We start from the raw sequence: 12,975 nt of genomic DNA, 5'->3' as shown, positions 1-12,975 counted from the left end.
AGTGGCTTCTTTTTTTCCTCCACCAACTGCATAAAATAACACAATTTACAAGATGTAAAACACTGATGGTACAGTGCTGCCTGGAATCAATGAAAAAAGTTGGTTATACTTTATAATAAGTACACACTATTAAGCATTAGTTAAGCATTAAATACTGAATTAATCATTTATAACACATTAATACTCATTAGTATGGAGTTTATAAACACAGTTAAACATGTTTTACTCATCATTCATAAGCACTAACTGTATTTATAAACTAATGACTATTACTGTAATGTGTGAAATGAAGAATTCAGTATTTATTAATGCTTAACTATTGCTTAATAGTGTGTACTTATTATACAGTTTTACCGAAAAGTTAATTACAAAAAAAAAGAACAATTTAAAATGTAAATTACAAAACAAAGTGAACAATGTTCTGCCAGAACAACAGAAACATTTCATGAGGAAAACAGAACAAACAGCTGGCCTCTCAACATGTGACTGAACAGAAGAGTGGAGTAGAAGCTGAGGATGGACTGGTCTCAAATAATTATCTCAAGATAACAGGATACAGTCGCCCCCCCCCTTCTTTAGACTCGCGGCTCCACAGGTTTTTATGATGCTCTGTATGAGGTTCATTCAAACTGAATTCAAAGTGAGAACAGTCTCTCTCCTCCGTCAAAAACTGAATTAGAACCATAACTTTTTACAGCGTCTCACTCCCACCGGGTCAGAGCAGGTGTTCATTGTTCACATGTTGCTGACGTGGTCGGCCATCATGTCAGTGGATTTCCATCCTTCGACCACTAGAGTACAAAAGGGACGGAGCAGATTCAGAGCAGCGTTCCATGTGTCGGGGTCTCGGTCCCCTGGGTTCCTCCTGAGGTCCAGGGTCAGCTGGTGCTGGGGGCGATGTGTCCTCAGTTTCTCAGCAAACTCGAGCAGCTCAGCAGGCTGGATGAAGTTAGAGCTGTTCAGGACAAAAGGCAGCACATGGAAACCATGAGAGAATGTCTAATGGATCATTAACAATAATTATAGTAATGGTTTACAACACCTTACATACGAATGCACAGAATACCAGTGGTGAAAGTTAAGAGCGAATGTCCTGTATTGAGTATGTAAGTATTAAATTATTGGTATGTTATCACTAATATCTTACCATTAACTTATTTTTTTATTGTGAAATACAACACAGTGGACATACAATGTATACACAAAGTGTGAATAAGGTGCGTGTGTGTGATTCAGGTATAATATATAACAGTAATAGTGCCAGCAGTAATAAAGACAGAAATTAATGCATAATAACAGTAATATAGGTCATAATAATAATTCATAATATTAAAAATAACAGCTGTGACAGCAATAATAATGGAAATTATAGCTGCTGCGCAGCGATGGGTCGGGTCCGGGCTACTTTTGGGCAAATTTAGGCAATTCTGAGCAACAAACAGGAGAATAGGAAGACAAGACAGTTGACCTTATAATGTTCAATTTGCACCAGTTGAGGATTGAACCCACAATCTCTAGAACCAAAGACCGTTGTCTATCGCACTGAGCTAATTGACAAGTGGCAGATCAATAGTGGCTTCACAAATTGTGTAAGCCATTCACTGTCGTGTAGGCAGAAAAAGAAAAATCAGTTTTTGAGGTAAAATAATGATATGTATTTGTCAAACATCTACTATGAGTCTAAGATGTTAGGAGCCTTCGCACATGGTCCAGTCCAAGCTATTTGGATTTTTAAACTTAGAAGCTTGCTGTGATGCCACCATTAGGACAATTGTCTTGTGTTTCATGTTGAGGACATTTGACATTTTGATCTGTCGTCATCATCATCATCATCATCACCCTGGCTGGGTCTCGAACTCACAACCTCTGACACCAAGAACCAGCGCTTAACTCAGTGAGCTAATTATCTGGAAGTGAGACCTGCTGTGTGTCTTCTCAAATAGACTCAGGGAGTCAGTGTCCGGGCAGCAGTTGTGAACGCAGATTTCTGTTATCTAAACAAAAATCTGTTAATACATAAATTGCATTTAGACAGCAAAATAGCTTGAGGACATCTGACATTTGATCTGTCATTATCATCATCACCCTTGCTGGGTCTCGAACTCACAATCTCTGACACCAAGAACCAGCTCTTAACTCACTGAGCTAATTAGCTGGTAGTGGGACCTGCTGTGTAGCTTCATTTATCCACTCAGGTGAGTCAGTGCCCGGGCAGCTGTTGTGATGAAATGGTCAAAAGTCAGAAATTCAGTCATCTAAACAAAAATCTGATAATACATAAATTGCATATTGACAGCATGGAAATGTTGGTGATTTGTTTTTAATGATAAGTGTATTGCTTCATAAGAGAAAATATGATGTTTAAAAATTCCACACTCACATTGGCTGCAGTTGTTCCCATGAGAGCAGAATTCAAAATGTTCTCAAAAATTCAGTTTTTTAATTAAAATTCTGATATTTGCCAAACTTCATCAACCATGACTCCAGAATATTGTCATTTTTTTTCAGGAAGATTGAAAATGTATTTAGCAAGAATTTGATGGTATATGTTTACAGTAGTGTTTACAGTCAAACGTTTTCATGCACTGTTGGCTCAATTTTTGCTTAATCAAAAATCCGAGAAACAAGTTTTGTGGAGGACGGTCTGGAGATGCTCTGTAGCAAGTTTGGTGTCAATTGAGCAAAAATTGTGGGAGGAGATACATTTTAAAAGTTTTACAGTTATCGAAAAAAACAGAGTGATGGACTTCATAATTTGTAATAAGTTTAAGTGGACAAAAGTTTCAGCAGTATTGAGGCGACATTGTGGTGAAGTTTCAACACTGTAGCATCTACCGTTGGTATGGTAGGAATTTTTAAAGTTTTTAAATTTAAACGCTTATTGTGCCCCCCCTAGGAGGGGGGGGCACATGTCCTTGGAGTTGAGTGAATCTGGCATGGGGTTGGATGTTTCTGTGAAGTTTGGTGAGTTTTCGCCCATGGGAAGTATGACTTCCTTGGAAGAAGAAGAAGAAGAAAGAAGAAGAAGAAGAATTCCTAGGAATACAATAGTGTCCCGGCAGCTTAGCTGCCCGGACCCTAATAATAATAGTGATAATAACAGCAATAATTTTAAAAATAAGAAAGAAAAATACAAACAAAGGACAAAAGAAGGATGCGGGAGCGGAGGATGGGTAAATGAATTAAATTTTGAATGAAAAAAAAGAATGAAACTATAATGAATAATAAATAAATAAATAAAAAATAGCGCCAGTTTATAAGATGTCATAATAATATGACCATATCACTTATGTCAAACTTCAATCTTCAGAGTTTCACGGTAAATAATTAGGGAAACCGAAAATGAGGCAGAGAAACTGAGGTGTCTCTGAACATCACCACCTGCTGGTACTACTGCCATTAACATAAAAATGATGTCTCAAAGTCATTAATCTTCATATTCAGTAAGTGAAAGCACTGATGACTAAAATACTAACTAAATAACAGATAACAATACAAGGATTAAAAGATGTATTTTTGTCACATACACAGGTCAAATGAAATGATTCCATTAGGACTGTTTAAAAGTAACAGGTCAGGAGTATTTTCTCATGTGCTCTGCAGTTGCAAAAACATCATTGATTGTGTTACTGTGAGAGCTTCTCATAGCTTTTCTATTTTCTATTCTTCTATACTATTCCTAACATGGAGGAAGTGAATTCAATGACAGTGGGAGGATTAAGCCTCGATGTCCTGGTGAATGGTGATGTTGAATGTGCACAGTTGGGATCAGTTCTCTTTGTTGGGATCGTGCTGCTATTTGTGAAATATTTCCCGGTGAGGATGCTAAATGCTTTAGATAAGGTAGTTTTTTTTAGGACACATTTCTATCTCTATAAGAATATACTTTAGAGGTCATTTTTCAGTCATTTGATGACTTTATTTGATAGAATTAGAAGAGACAGACAAACGCTCACAGAATGGTCCAGCCAGATGGGCGTGGAACCAGTGGCTCCCTGCACAGGCCTGTGAGCTCCTTTATGTGGTGTGCGTGTGTGTGTGTTCCAGATGTAGAAAAATGAGAGTGTGTTTGTGCTACGTCAGCAGCTGTCACCTGATGTTGAGTCGTTCCACTGAGCTTGGTGAAGATCCTGAGAACAACTCCGCCAGCACACACACGTTCTTGGCTGTTGACACACAGAGGATTCATGGTTACAGTCTGACATACAACAGCACTTCTGCTGAGAGGAACGGAAGCATGCAGCCTATATTTGACCAGAGAAAAAAACTGTGACTAAACACAGCTTGTTAAAATCAGAGACATGTATTGGAAACAGGCTGCCCCGCCCTCCTAGAAACACTGGGTTAGAGATACGCCACAACTCTTGAAGCTAGAAAAGATTAGACTGGCTTATGTTTACGTTTCGGTAGTCACGGTAAATGCATGGATTTTTTTTTTTTCAATGAAAATCTGCAAAACGCATGGCTCATCACACCAGCTTTTAACAATGGATATCACACAAATTGACATCCGTGTTAAAAGCCAGCGTTAATAGATCCATGCGTTTACCGCAACTATGACAACGACTGAAAACCATGGAAACGTAAATGTACAATTCCACCGGAAATACAAAACCGGCTTCCGGTTTTGACCATAGATGACGTTCAGAAACTTGTGGATACGATGTTTCAATTGTGAAAACAATAAATAAAGTGGGGAATAGACATGTACTGCATGTAGAAGCCTGATTGGCCTCAGTCTGGATCATACGTCAGCGTTGTCGCAGCCTTATTGGACCTGGATTAACTGTAAACAAGCTCAATGTAGAAAAAAAAAATCTAAATCATTTCAGTGAGTCATTATAGTCACAGATTAAGGATATTCATGGAGTCAAAATTAAAAAAATATGTTTTTTTTGCCTTTACTTGATAGTACATAGTGAGAGATAGACAGGAAAGGGGGAGGCAGAGAGAGGGAATGACATGCAGGACGCGGGATTCGAACCGGGGACGCCTGCGTTGAGGACTGTAGCCTCTACATGTTGGGTTTAAATGCTGCCATCATGCCGTCCTAGAGGCAGCAGATTTAGTAGAGAAAACAGCATGTGGAGCAGCCTGCCCACCAGTGTTCACATTAAGCTCCCTGCTTCCCCTCTCTACAACCCAGCCTGCCCACTAGTAGCTGCCTCCACCAGCTCCTCTTCACTGAATATTCCCCATTTATCCCATATCCCATGTTATAAACTGTTTTCTTGTCTGTACACAACATCTGTCACGTCTGCTCGTCCTGGGTTTCTCCTGGTTTTTCTTGGGTGTTTTTACTCAGTCGATGTGAGGGTCTAAGGTCAGAGGATGTTGTTATGATGCCATGTAAAGCCCTTTGAGACAAACTGTTTGTTAAAATGAGCTATATAAATAAACTTGCCTTGCCTTGCCTTGGGGCATAAACCAGAACATGTGATCTGCAGAGCCTTGAAACCCCCTGTAGGGGAGACGGGACAGAGCTGGAGACAGCCACCAGCTGGATGAGTCTATCTAATAAAGGCGCTGCTGTTGTCTGCAGCATCATAATGTCCTTAGTGACTTTCAGAGGAGCCATTTCTGTAGAATGTACTGTAGTTTGTGGGCAGTTACAGGGCTGCAGAGGTGACACTGACAGATAATAGCTGTGGGCTGAAGCAACCAGTGATGATCACACAGTACTCTGCAGCAGTTCTGTGGCTGTGCACAGGGAGCTGCCTTTGTTTTTACAAGAGACCTCTTTACCTTGGATCAGAGATCAACGGGAACTGCATGATTGCTGGGTACACCACAGCACTCTGCGGCCCCCGCTGATGATACACTGGAACTCACTCTGAGATGAGGCGCTGAAAGTGACCCGTTTCGAGCTGGAAGTGTTCAGCTGTTGTTATAGCCTTCCCTTCAAATGCAGCTTCATTTCCAGAGTCTCAGGGGATCTTCTTCTTGTTCTTCACCATTTTTCTTCTTCTTCTTCGCCACCACGAGGAAGGGTTTTATAGCTAAAATTCCCCAATGACGTTTCTTGACCTCAATGAACTGCCTTATAGACTTGATTAAAGCCTTACTAGGTTTAACACGTTTTTAAATTATTTATTATTATTTTTCTTTTAATAAAGCGCTGCTAGTAGGAGCTGGTGAGAAACGATATTTCGTTTCAGCCGATGTATCTTGTACATTTGTGTGAAATGACAATAAAGTGTCTGAAGTCTGAAGTCTGAAGTCTGAAGTTTGCGGACATCCAAACCTTTGTACATCACAAAAACTGTTTCATTTTTTGATGTGATGAAATAAAAAGTAACAGAGAGGCTAACCTTTTTACATGATAAAGTCTGAACACAAAGATCACAGATCAGATACAGTTGTGGTCCTGATGTGTCCCTGAATGGAACCCTGAGATGTGAGAAGGAGCTTACCGAGCCGATTCTGAGCCAGGCTGAGCGTGTGGAGCGAAGGCACCGACTTCACTGCAGCCACCAGCTGCTGCAAACTCTCCTGCTTGTCCTCCGACCTCTCTAGAAGGCGGCAGTCATTGCACCGCAGCTCTGAGAGAGGAGAGAGAAGAGAAAGAAGTCAGTCCTGAGGCTGAAACTCCACCGGATCTGCTCAAGAGCGTGTCAAGGAGGAAATCATAGACCACTCTCTTTTTCTTACCCTCCAACTTGAGTTGTCTGAGAAGATTCAGGATCACATGAAGACATTCAGACAAGTTCATGTCTTCCAGGGTGAGACTTCTCAGGCGCTGGTTTGACTCTGAAAACATGATCACATGTCATCAACAGCAGCAGTTAGACCAGGGCTGCACAATTAGTCAAAGTACCAAATCACAGGAGGTGGAACTCCTATGATAAAAAGTAAATGTGTTCACACCACAAGTGCTGCAGTGCTACGGGTGCACTGGGTTACAAATCATATTGTCTAAGTGTTTCAAGATTCAGGCAATATTAGGGGACAAATTGGCTCAACTAAGCAAAAATTAAATCATTTTACAAACACTGGTTATCTGGAGCAAGATGGTAAAAGAATACAATTTGGAGGGAGACATCAAATGATTAATTTGGCCTGCTCTAGATCCCAGATTCAAACCAGGAATCAGTGATGCTGGATTCAGACGATGGTGGGACAGGGGCATTACAGCGGTGTACACACTACCACAGAGGGCTTTTAAAAAGTTTCAAAGAGTTACAAAAAGAGTTCGGACTGGAAGACAAAGATTTCTTCCGATACCTGCAAAAAAGGGATTCCTATGATAAAAGAATCAAACCAACATTGTGCGGAGAGGGCAATACAGTGATAGATATTCCAATTGAAGCTTATAAAAAGAAGAAGAGAAAAATAATTTCTAAAATTGATCAAGGTCTTCAGAAACAGAATGGGATCAACACAGAATACATTCAAGCAAAATGGGAGAAAGAACCAAACATAGACATATCAGAGGAGGATTGGCGTTCCATGTGGTGTGCACAGCATTCATCTACGAGTTCAAAGAAGTGGAGAATGTTTGGCTGGAAAAATTTTAATTTGTTTTTTTCTTTACACCTCTTATAAAAAAGGAAATTCTCTCAATCACAAGAACAGTGCTGGAGGCAGTGAGGTAACATGAACGCAGACTACTCCTATATATTTTGGTTATGCCCAACAATTCAAACTTTTTGGGGTAATGTATGTGGGAAAGATTTTGGGATACACAATTCCTATTTTTGTGTCTTAAACGAGAATGTGATTATTAAAGAAGACTAGTATTCTGTATATGTAAAATACTGTTGATGGCTTGTAAAAAAGTTATGACAAAGTGCTAGTATTAATGGAAAAGATGACTTTCCCTCTCAGATCTAGAGGAGTGACCTTTCCCAGGAAATGGGAGAATGGACTGCTTTTATCAGAACAATAGAGGACACTACACATTAACAAGTAAAGACACTGACTGGACATTAAATATATGAGATTATCAACAGAGGAGCCCCCATGTTTTTGTCCGTTTGTTTTTGTTTTTTTATTTCCTTGACAGCTTGTTGTCAACTTGTTTTCCTTTAAATTGAAAATACTAAATAAAAAGTATCAAAAAAAGAAGAAAAAAACACTGAGTGTTCATCATTTAACCTTGTTGATTACATGTCCTGTTTTGCAGGAGAGTTTTGTGAGAAATCTCAGTCCAGTTTTAGTTTGCAAAGCGGCCTTGTAGATAGTGGAGGAATGGAGGAGGCGGCTCTGGGAGGAAAGGTTCTGAAAACATCCTCCTTGCAGCATAAGAGATAACATGACATACTCTGCATTGTTCTTAAATACTGATGGATTCCTCTGATGTGGGAGATTCTGTGCACTGCTTGAATAAAGAGACATTAAGATCCTCGTCGTGAGTGCGGTGACTCTTTTTCACCCACACTAAACATTAATGATACTGCTGGTGCTGCCAACACTGCCAAAGGAAGTTCAAGTGCTTCAGAAGGTCAAATAAATAAGATATAAATTATCTAAAAATAAAATAAAGATCAATTCAAGTGCAGCATGAACGGATACATTCACTCTGCCCCCACTGCTCCCTCCCCCTTGTTTGCTTCACAACACAAAACGTGCACTGCTACAGCTGGATTCTGTTCATTTGGATCACCAGTGTTGGATTCATCCTGAACTCATCTGTGTGAACTCGTCCTTCACAATGACACCTTACCCATGAGAGTGAGGAGGAGCTGGGGTAGAGTGCAGCCTGTTGCTTGTGTGACCCCGGCTATGTGAAGAGAGGTGAGCTGTGGAGAGCATCTCAACACAGCCCTGATGCTGTCCACATCTGTTTGGACATTAGCCATTTTGATTGTCAGCTTCTCCAGGCGCAGCTCTGTTGAGAGAAGATCGGAAGATAGGTTGATTTTAATACCCAGCTGTCCAGTTATCAGTTAAAGGGACAAAGAGGAGTTTTGGAAAAGCGAAGCGTTTTCACACTACATTTATGAGCCTCCGCGCGCACCGTGAAATTCTTGGACCGGCGGCAAGACAGACTCATGTTTTCATTCATCAATAATTAAAGTCAGAGGTTCGAAGAGGTTCACATACCGTCGTAGTTCCGACCATAAACGGCGATTCTGCGGCGTTATTTTCATGACTCGCCGCGAAACCGAAAGTAAAAAAGGCTGGTCGGCTCGCCCCCAGCATTTCCGCCACCACTAATAATAACAAAATAACGACAGAGACAAAATCGAAAATGGGCCCATTAACAAGTGTGGGTAGCGTAGATTCATCCACATTAACATGAGACTTTTTTATAACCAAAATAGAAACTCCTCGTTGTCCCTTTAAAAATTGGCCAATATATTATAAACCAATACATACAGTAAGACATAAGACTCTTTATTGATCCCACATGTGGGAAATTCTCTTGTAACAGTAGCAAAGAGTACAGGATGTGTAAAGGACATTATAATATACCATAATGTTGGTTAGCCCTTTTCTAAAGAAAGACTCCTCAGATCTGGAACAACAACTTTTAAAGATGATGAACAGCTTCTTAATTTTGAGTTACATTGGAACAGTTAAATTAAATCATTTGATAACATTGAAATGACTCTCCTTTCTGTACTACAGTATATGTTGCATGCAGTTGGATTGATTGAAGAACTTCAACAGGAACAATATGTTCATTTCAAGTGTTACTTTGAAGTTGATAGAGGCTTTACAGTTTCCGGCATGCCTGACTCACCAGTCCTGAAATGATTTGGGAAACGCACTGGTCTCAAGACAGTTTGGATGTCTACATGCAGGGACGTCAGGTTGGGGCTGGCACTGAGCAGCATCTTTAGGTGTTTGGTGTCTGACAGGATCCCAATGTTGAGAGCTGTGAGGGAGCTGCGGCCGCTCCCAGACAGCTGCCTGAGGGCTCCGGCCAGGCCCGACAAGTCAGCATCGTCTAATAATACTAGAAAAAAAAGGAGAAACTTGCATAGTAATTATTCTAATAAGGTAATCATTTTACATTTCACTGGTTCTCTGGATCCAATACAATAATACTCGTACAAATTTATGCACTTCAGGATGCAAAATATTTCATCCTTTCACACAGTGTGTAATTCTATTTAGTACAGGATATTTGACCTGGTGTTCAAAGTGTTTAACTTTACAAGTATTTATTCCACCTGTTTTAACCAGGCAAACCGCAATGCCGAACATTTTTTGGTAGAAAATCTAGTGTATGACTCTTTAGGCTGTGTATCAAAACAATGAAAAGCACTTCAGAACTCAGGTATCACATCTGTACCAGTGACAAACATTTTCAAACAATATATTTTTCACAGTGGCCCTAATACACTATCATTTTCTACTCCATTTAATTTTTACTTATTTTTTTCTCCTCCCTAGCTCAGACCACTACTTCTTGACTTATGATTACGAATTGCTGTAATGTAAGTTCTGAAAATATAATAAAATCTGTTTATTAAAACAAAACCAAAAAAACCAAAAAAAAACCTGCTGGCACATAAAGTGGCAAACTTACCAGAGCTCTGAAGACATAGAGAGCGAAGGCAGAAAAATGTGGGGAGGGCAGAGATCAGCACTCTGAGAGATTTGGGCACATTTCCTCTGATAGTCAGACACTCAATCTGCCCCCATGGGCAGCCCCCTGCTGAGGGACAACAGCCTGGAGTGAAGGTCTGACAGAGAGCCTGTGGGTCCACAGTTCCTTTTGTAGATGCATCCTCCACAGGCCCAGAGGTCAACCTGCGTTTTTTGCACGGGGTGCCTTGATCATCCTCATCTTCTGAACTTGCAGTCTTAAGACCTGTACTGCAGCTGGGTCCGTCTGCACTGGCTGAAGCAGCATGTGGAATGGAGGTTTCATTTTGGACTTGCATGAGGCTCTTCAACTCTGGATGAATATACTGAGAACCCCTTCCATGTAGGAACCAGGCCAGGTTGATAGGACAGTGCGCAGGTAGAATGATTTCTTTGGCCACCCCATGGTCTACCAGGCGATGGAAAACATAGAGTGCAAGTTGTGAACTGCTCTCTGATAGGTCAAAGGTCCGCGATACAATAATATTTCTGATTCGCGTCTCTAGGTGGTTAAGAACAGGCCGCTGCTCAGCAGTTAAACTTTGAAGTCGCAGACTTGGACTAAGTACAAGCTGTTTGATGCATCTCGCAGCAGCCCAGATGAAGGATGGTGTGTTTAAATTTTTGGCATTTCGACACACAAAGTGATTTCTGAAGCCGTAAAATACAAGTGTAAACAGATTTCTCATAACTTCATGTTTGGCCTCTTCTTCTGTGGGGAAGTCTGCTGCCTGAAATGAAACGGAGGAGATGTATCATATACAGGTTCTGCATGTTACTGTGTATGGGATTCTCCATTAAATCAGGGACTCCACCTACAACGTGTCGTCCACGCAGGTCCTGTAGGACTGCAGCCCATCCATAATGAGTTGATAGCCCTGAGACATGCCAAAGAAAAAACACATTCATTTGAAACACAGTTAAATTTGTCTGCTGCAATCTCTATGACACAACAACCATGTTTGCATCTTCACTACAGTTCTTACCTCTCTGATTCAGCTCAGGTTGGATTTCATCCAATTGACAGACCGTTAGATGAGGAAGAAGCTCCTTAATGAGAGGCACTGGAATCTCTAAGTTGTGACAGAGAGGTTTGGACATTTCATCAAGAGTAAACTTCCTCCACATCTGTGTCACTGTCTTTGGTTCGGCTCAACAAAACAGTTACTGGGTTTTTTTTTACTTAAACGCATACAGTCACATTGGAAGCATTCTCTTTTCTTTGATTGGACAGATCAAATCATGGCATAATTCGTTAAACATGTCCTGTAGTCTCTCTTTTGAGTGGAGCAGGATGCAACAATGGGCCAGTAACGACTGGCAAAACATGAATGGGTGCTACAACACTGAAATCAAATCTTTTAAAAGTACAGCATTGGAATTGACTGTGACCTAATCCATGTTAGAGATCAGGCTCTTATAGTAAACAGACCACAACTGGACGATCAGCTTTGACTGTCTATACGTTACATTTACAATAAGAGATAATGACGCTCCTGATAGTAACATAAACAAACACTTGCTAGGTTCATTTTAGGCAGGTCTCCGCTTGACGTTAGCTCCATGTTAGCCCCTGTTATAGGTTGAAACTTAACTTAAGCTAAGTAACTCCTGTGTTAGCTCTCCAACTGAAGTTACCAGTAACAAAAGCGTTGAATATGAAATAGTCTCATACCTAGAATAGCTTTAATGCCCAAAGCAGCAAAATGTTCCCTGACAGCGTGGAAACACAGCTCCTTCAGACACGTCTCCTTGTTGGCTGCTTCTCGCATGGTTCACCATCAGTGTGTTTATCGTTCAGTAACGATGCTGGGACAGACAGACCACCTGACCCGCCTCAGGTAGACTCCTCTGCTGCTCTAGTCCTCTAGTCTCTCCCGTTTCCTCACGTTGGACGCCGGTTGTCAAGCTGAGATATGGCTCGTTACTGCCGCCAACCGGTACGTCGTTGTTGTTGACGACCGTTGACGTGCTGCTGCCATGGCTGCTGCATGGATGTATTATATGTGCTGCTGCTGCTGCTTCTTCTCCTCTGGGTTAATGGCGGCCTACACACCAACGTAAAAGTTGCAGACTGCCCCCTACAGGGTGTTGACGAAGACACTAATGGACTCCACGCTATCTTGACATTTAGAGGTGTTTTTTTTTCTCTTTTTTTTTCAATTTATAAATCCTCTTCCTTTTTGTATCACTGCTCCGTTACGTGTCAATTTAAAATCCCTAATAAAAAACTGTATTTGTTTTTTGTCTTGACATGAATCCCCCAAATTTTATACTGAATGCTCATCTGTGTCATTATCCTCTTTGAAAGTTTACTTAAAATATCTCCTTTATAATATTGCATCTTTGTAATGTTAAATTAACACAAATTCATGTGATAAGTAATTTGATGATCCCATATTAATATTCTACATACATACATAATATTAACATACA

General features: G+C 40.6%; 1 protein-coding gene across 1 annotated transcript; it reads right to left on the bottom strand.

Moving 5' to 3' along the window:
* Window positions 1-590: 590 nt before the first annotated feature.
* lrrc41 (leucine rich repeat containing 41) lies at window positions 591-12,478 on the bottom strand. Its single transcript, XM_085773501.1, has 10 exons — window positions 12,215-12,478; window positions 11,526-11,612; window positions 11,359-11,417; window positions 10,481-11,270; window positions 9,689-9,904; window positions 8,666-8,830; window positions 6,652-6,750; window positions 6,414-6,542; window positions 4,094-4,166; window positions 591-955 (listed from the first exon to the last, which is right to left on the bottom strand). Exons 1-10 carry the CDS (start codon window positions 12,309-12,311, stop codon window positions 736-738), a joined length of 1,935 nt encoding a protein of 644 aa, XP_085629627.1. The 5' UTR covers window positions 12,312-12,478; the 3' UTR covers window positions 591-735.
* Between the last annotated feature and the right edge of the window lie 497 nt (window positions 12,479-12,975).

This window comes from Trachurus japonicus, chromosome 4, assembly GCF_045865225.1.
Source record: "Trachurus japonicus isolate A0001 chromosome 4, Traja_1.0".
NCBI classification, from domain to species: domain Eukaryota; kingdom Metazoa; phylum Chordata; class Actinopteri; order Carangiformes; family Carangidae; genus Trachurus; species Trachurus japonicus.
Note: the sequence above shows the minus strand (reverse complement) of the source record. Positions and strands in the feature narration are given on the sequence as shown.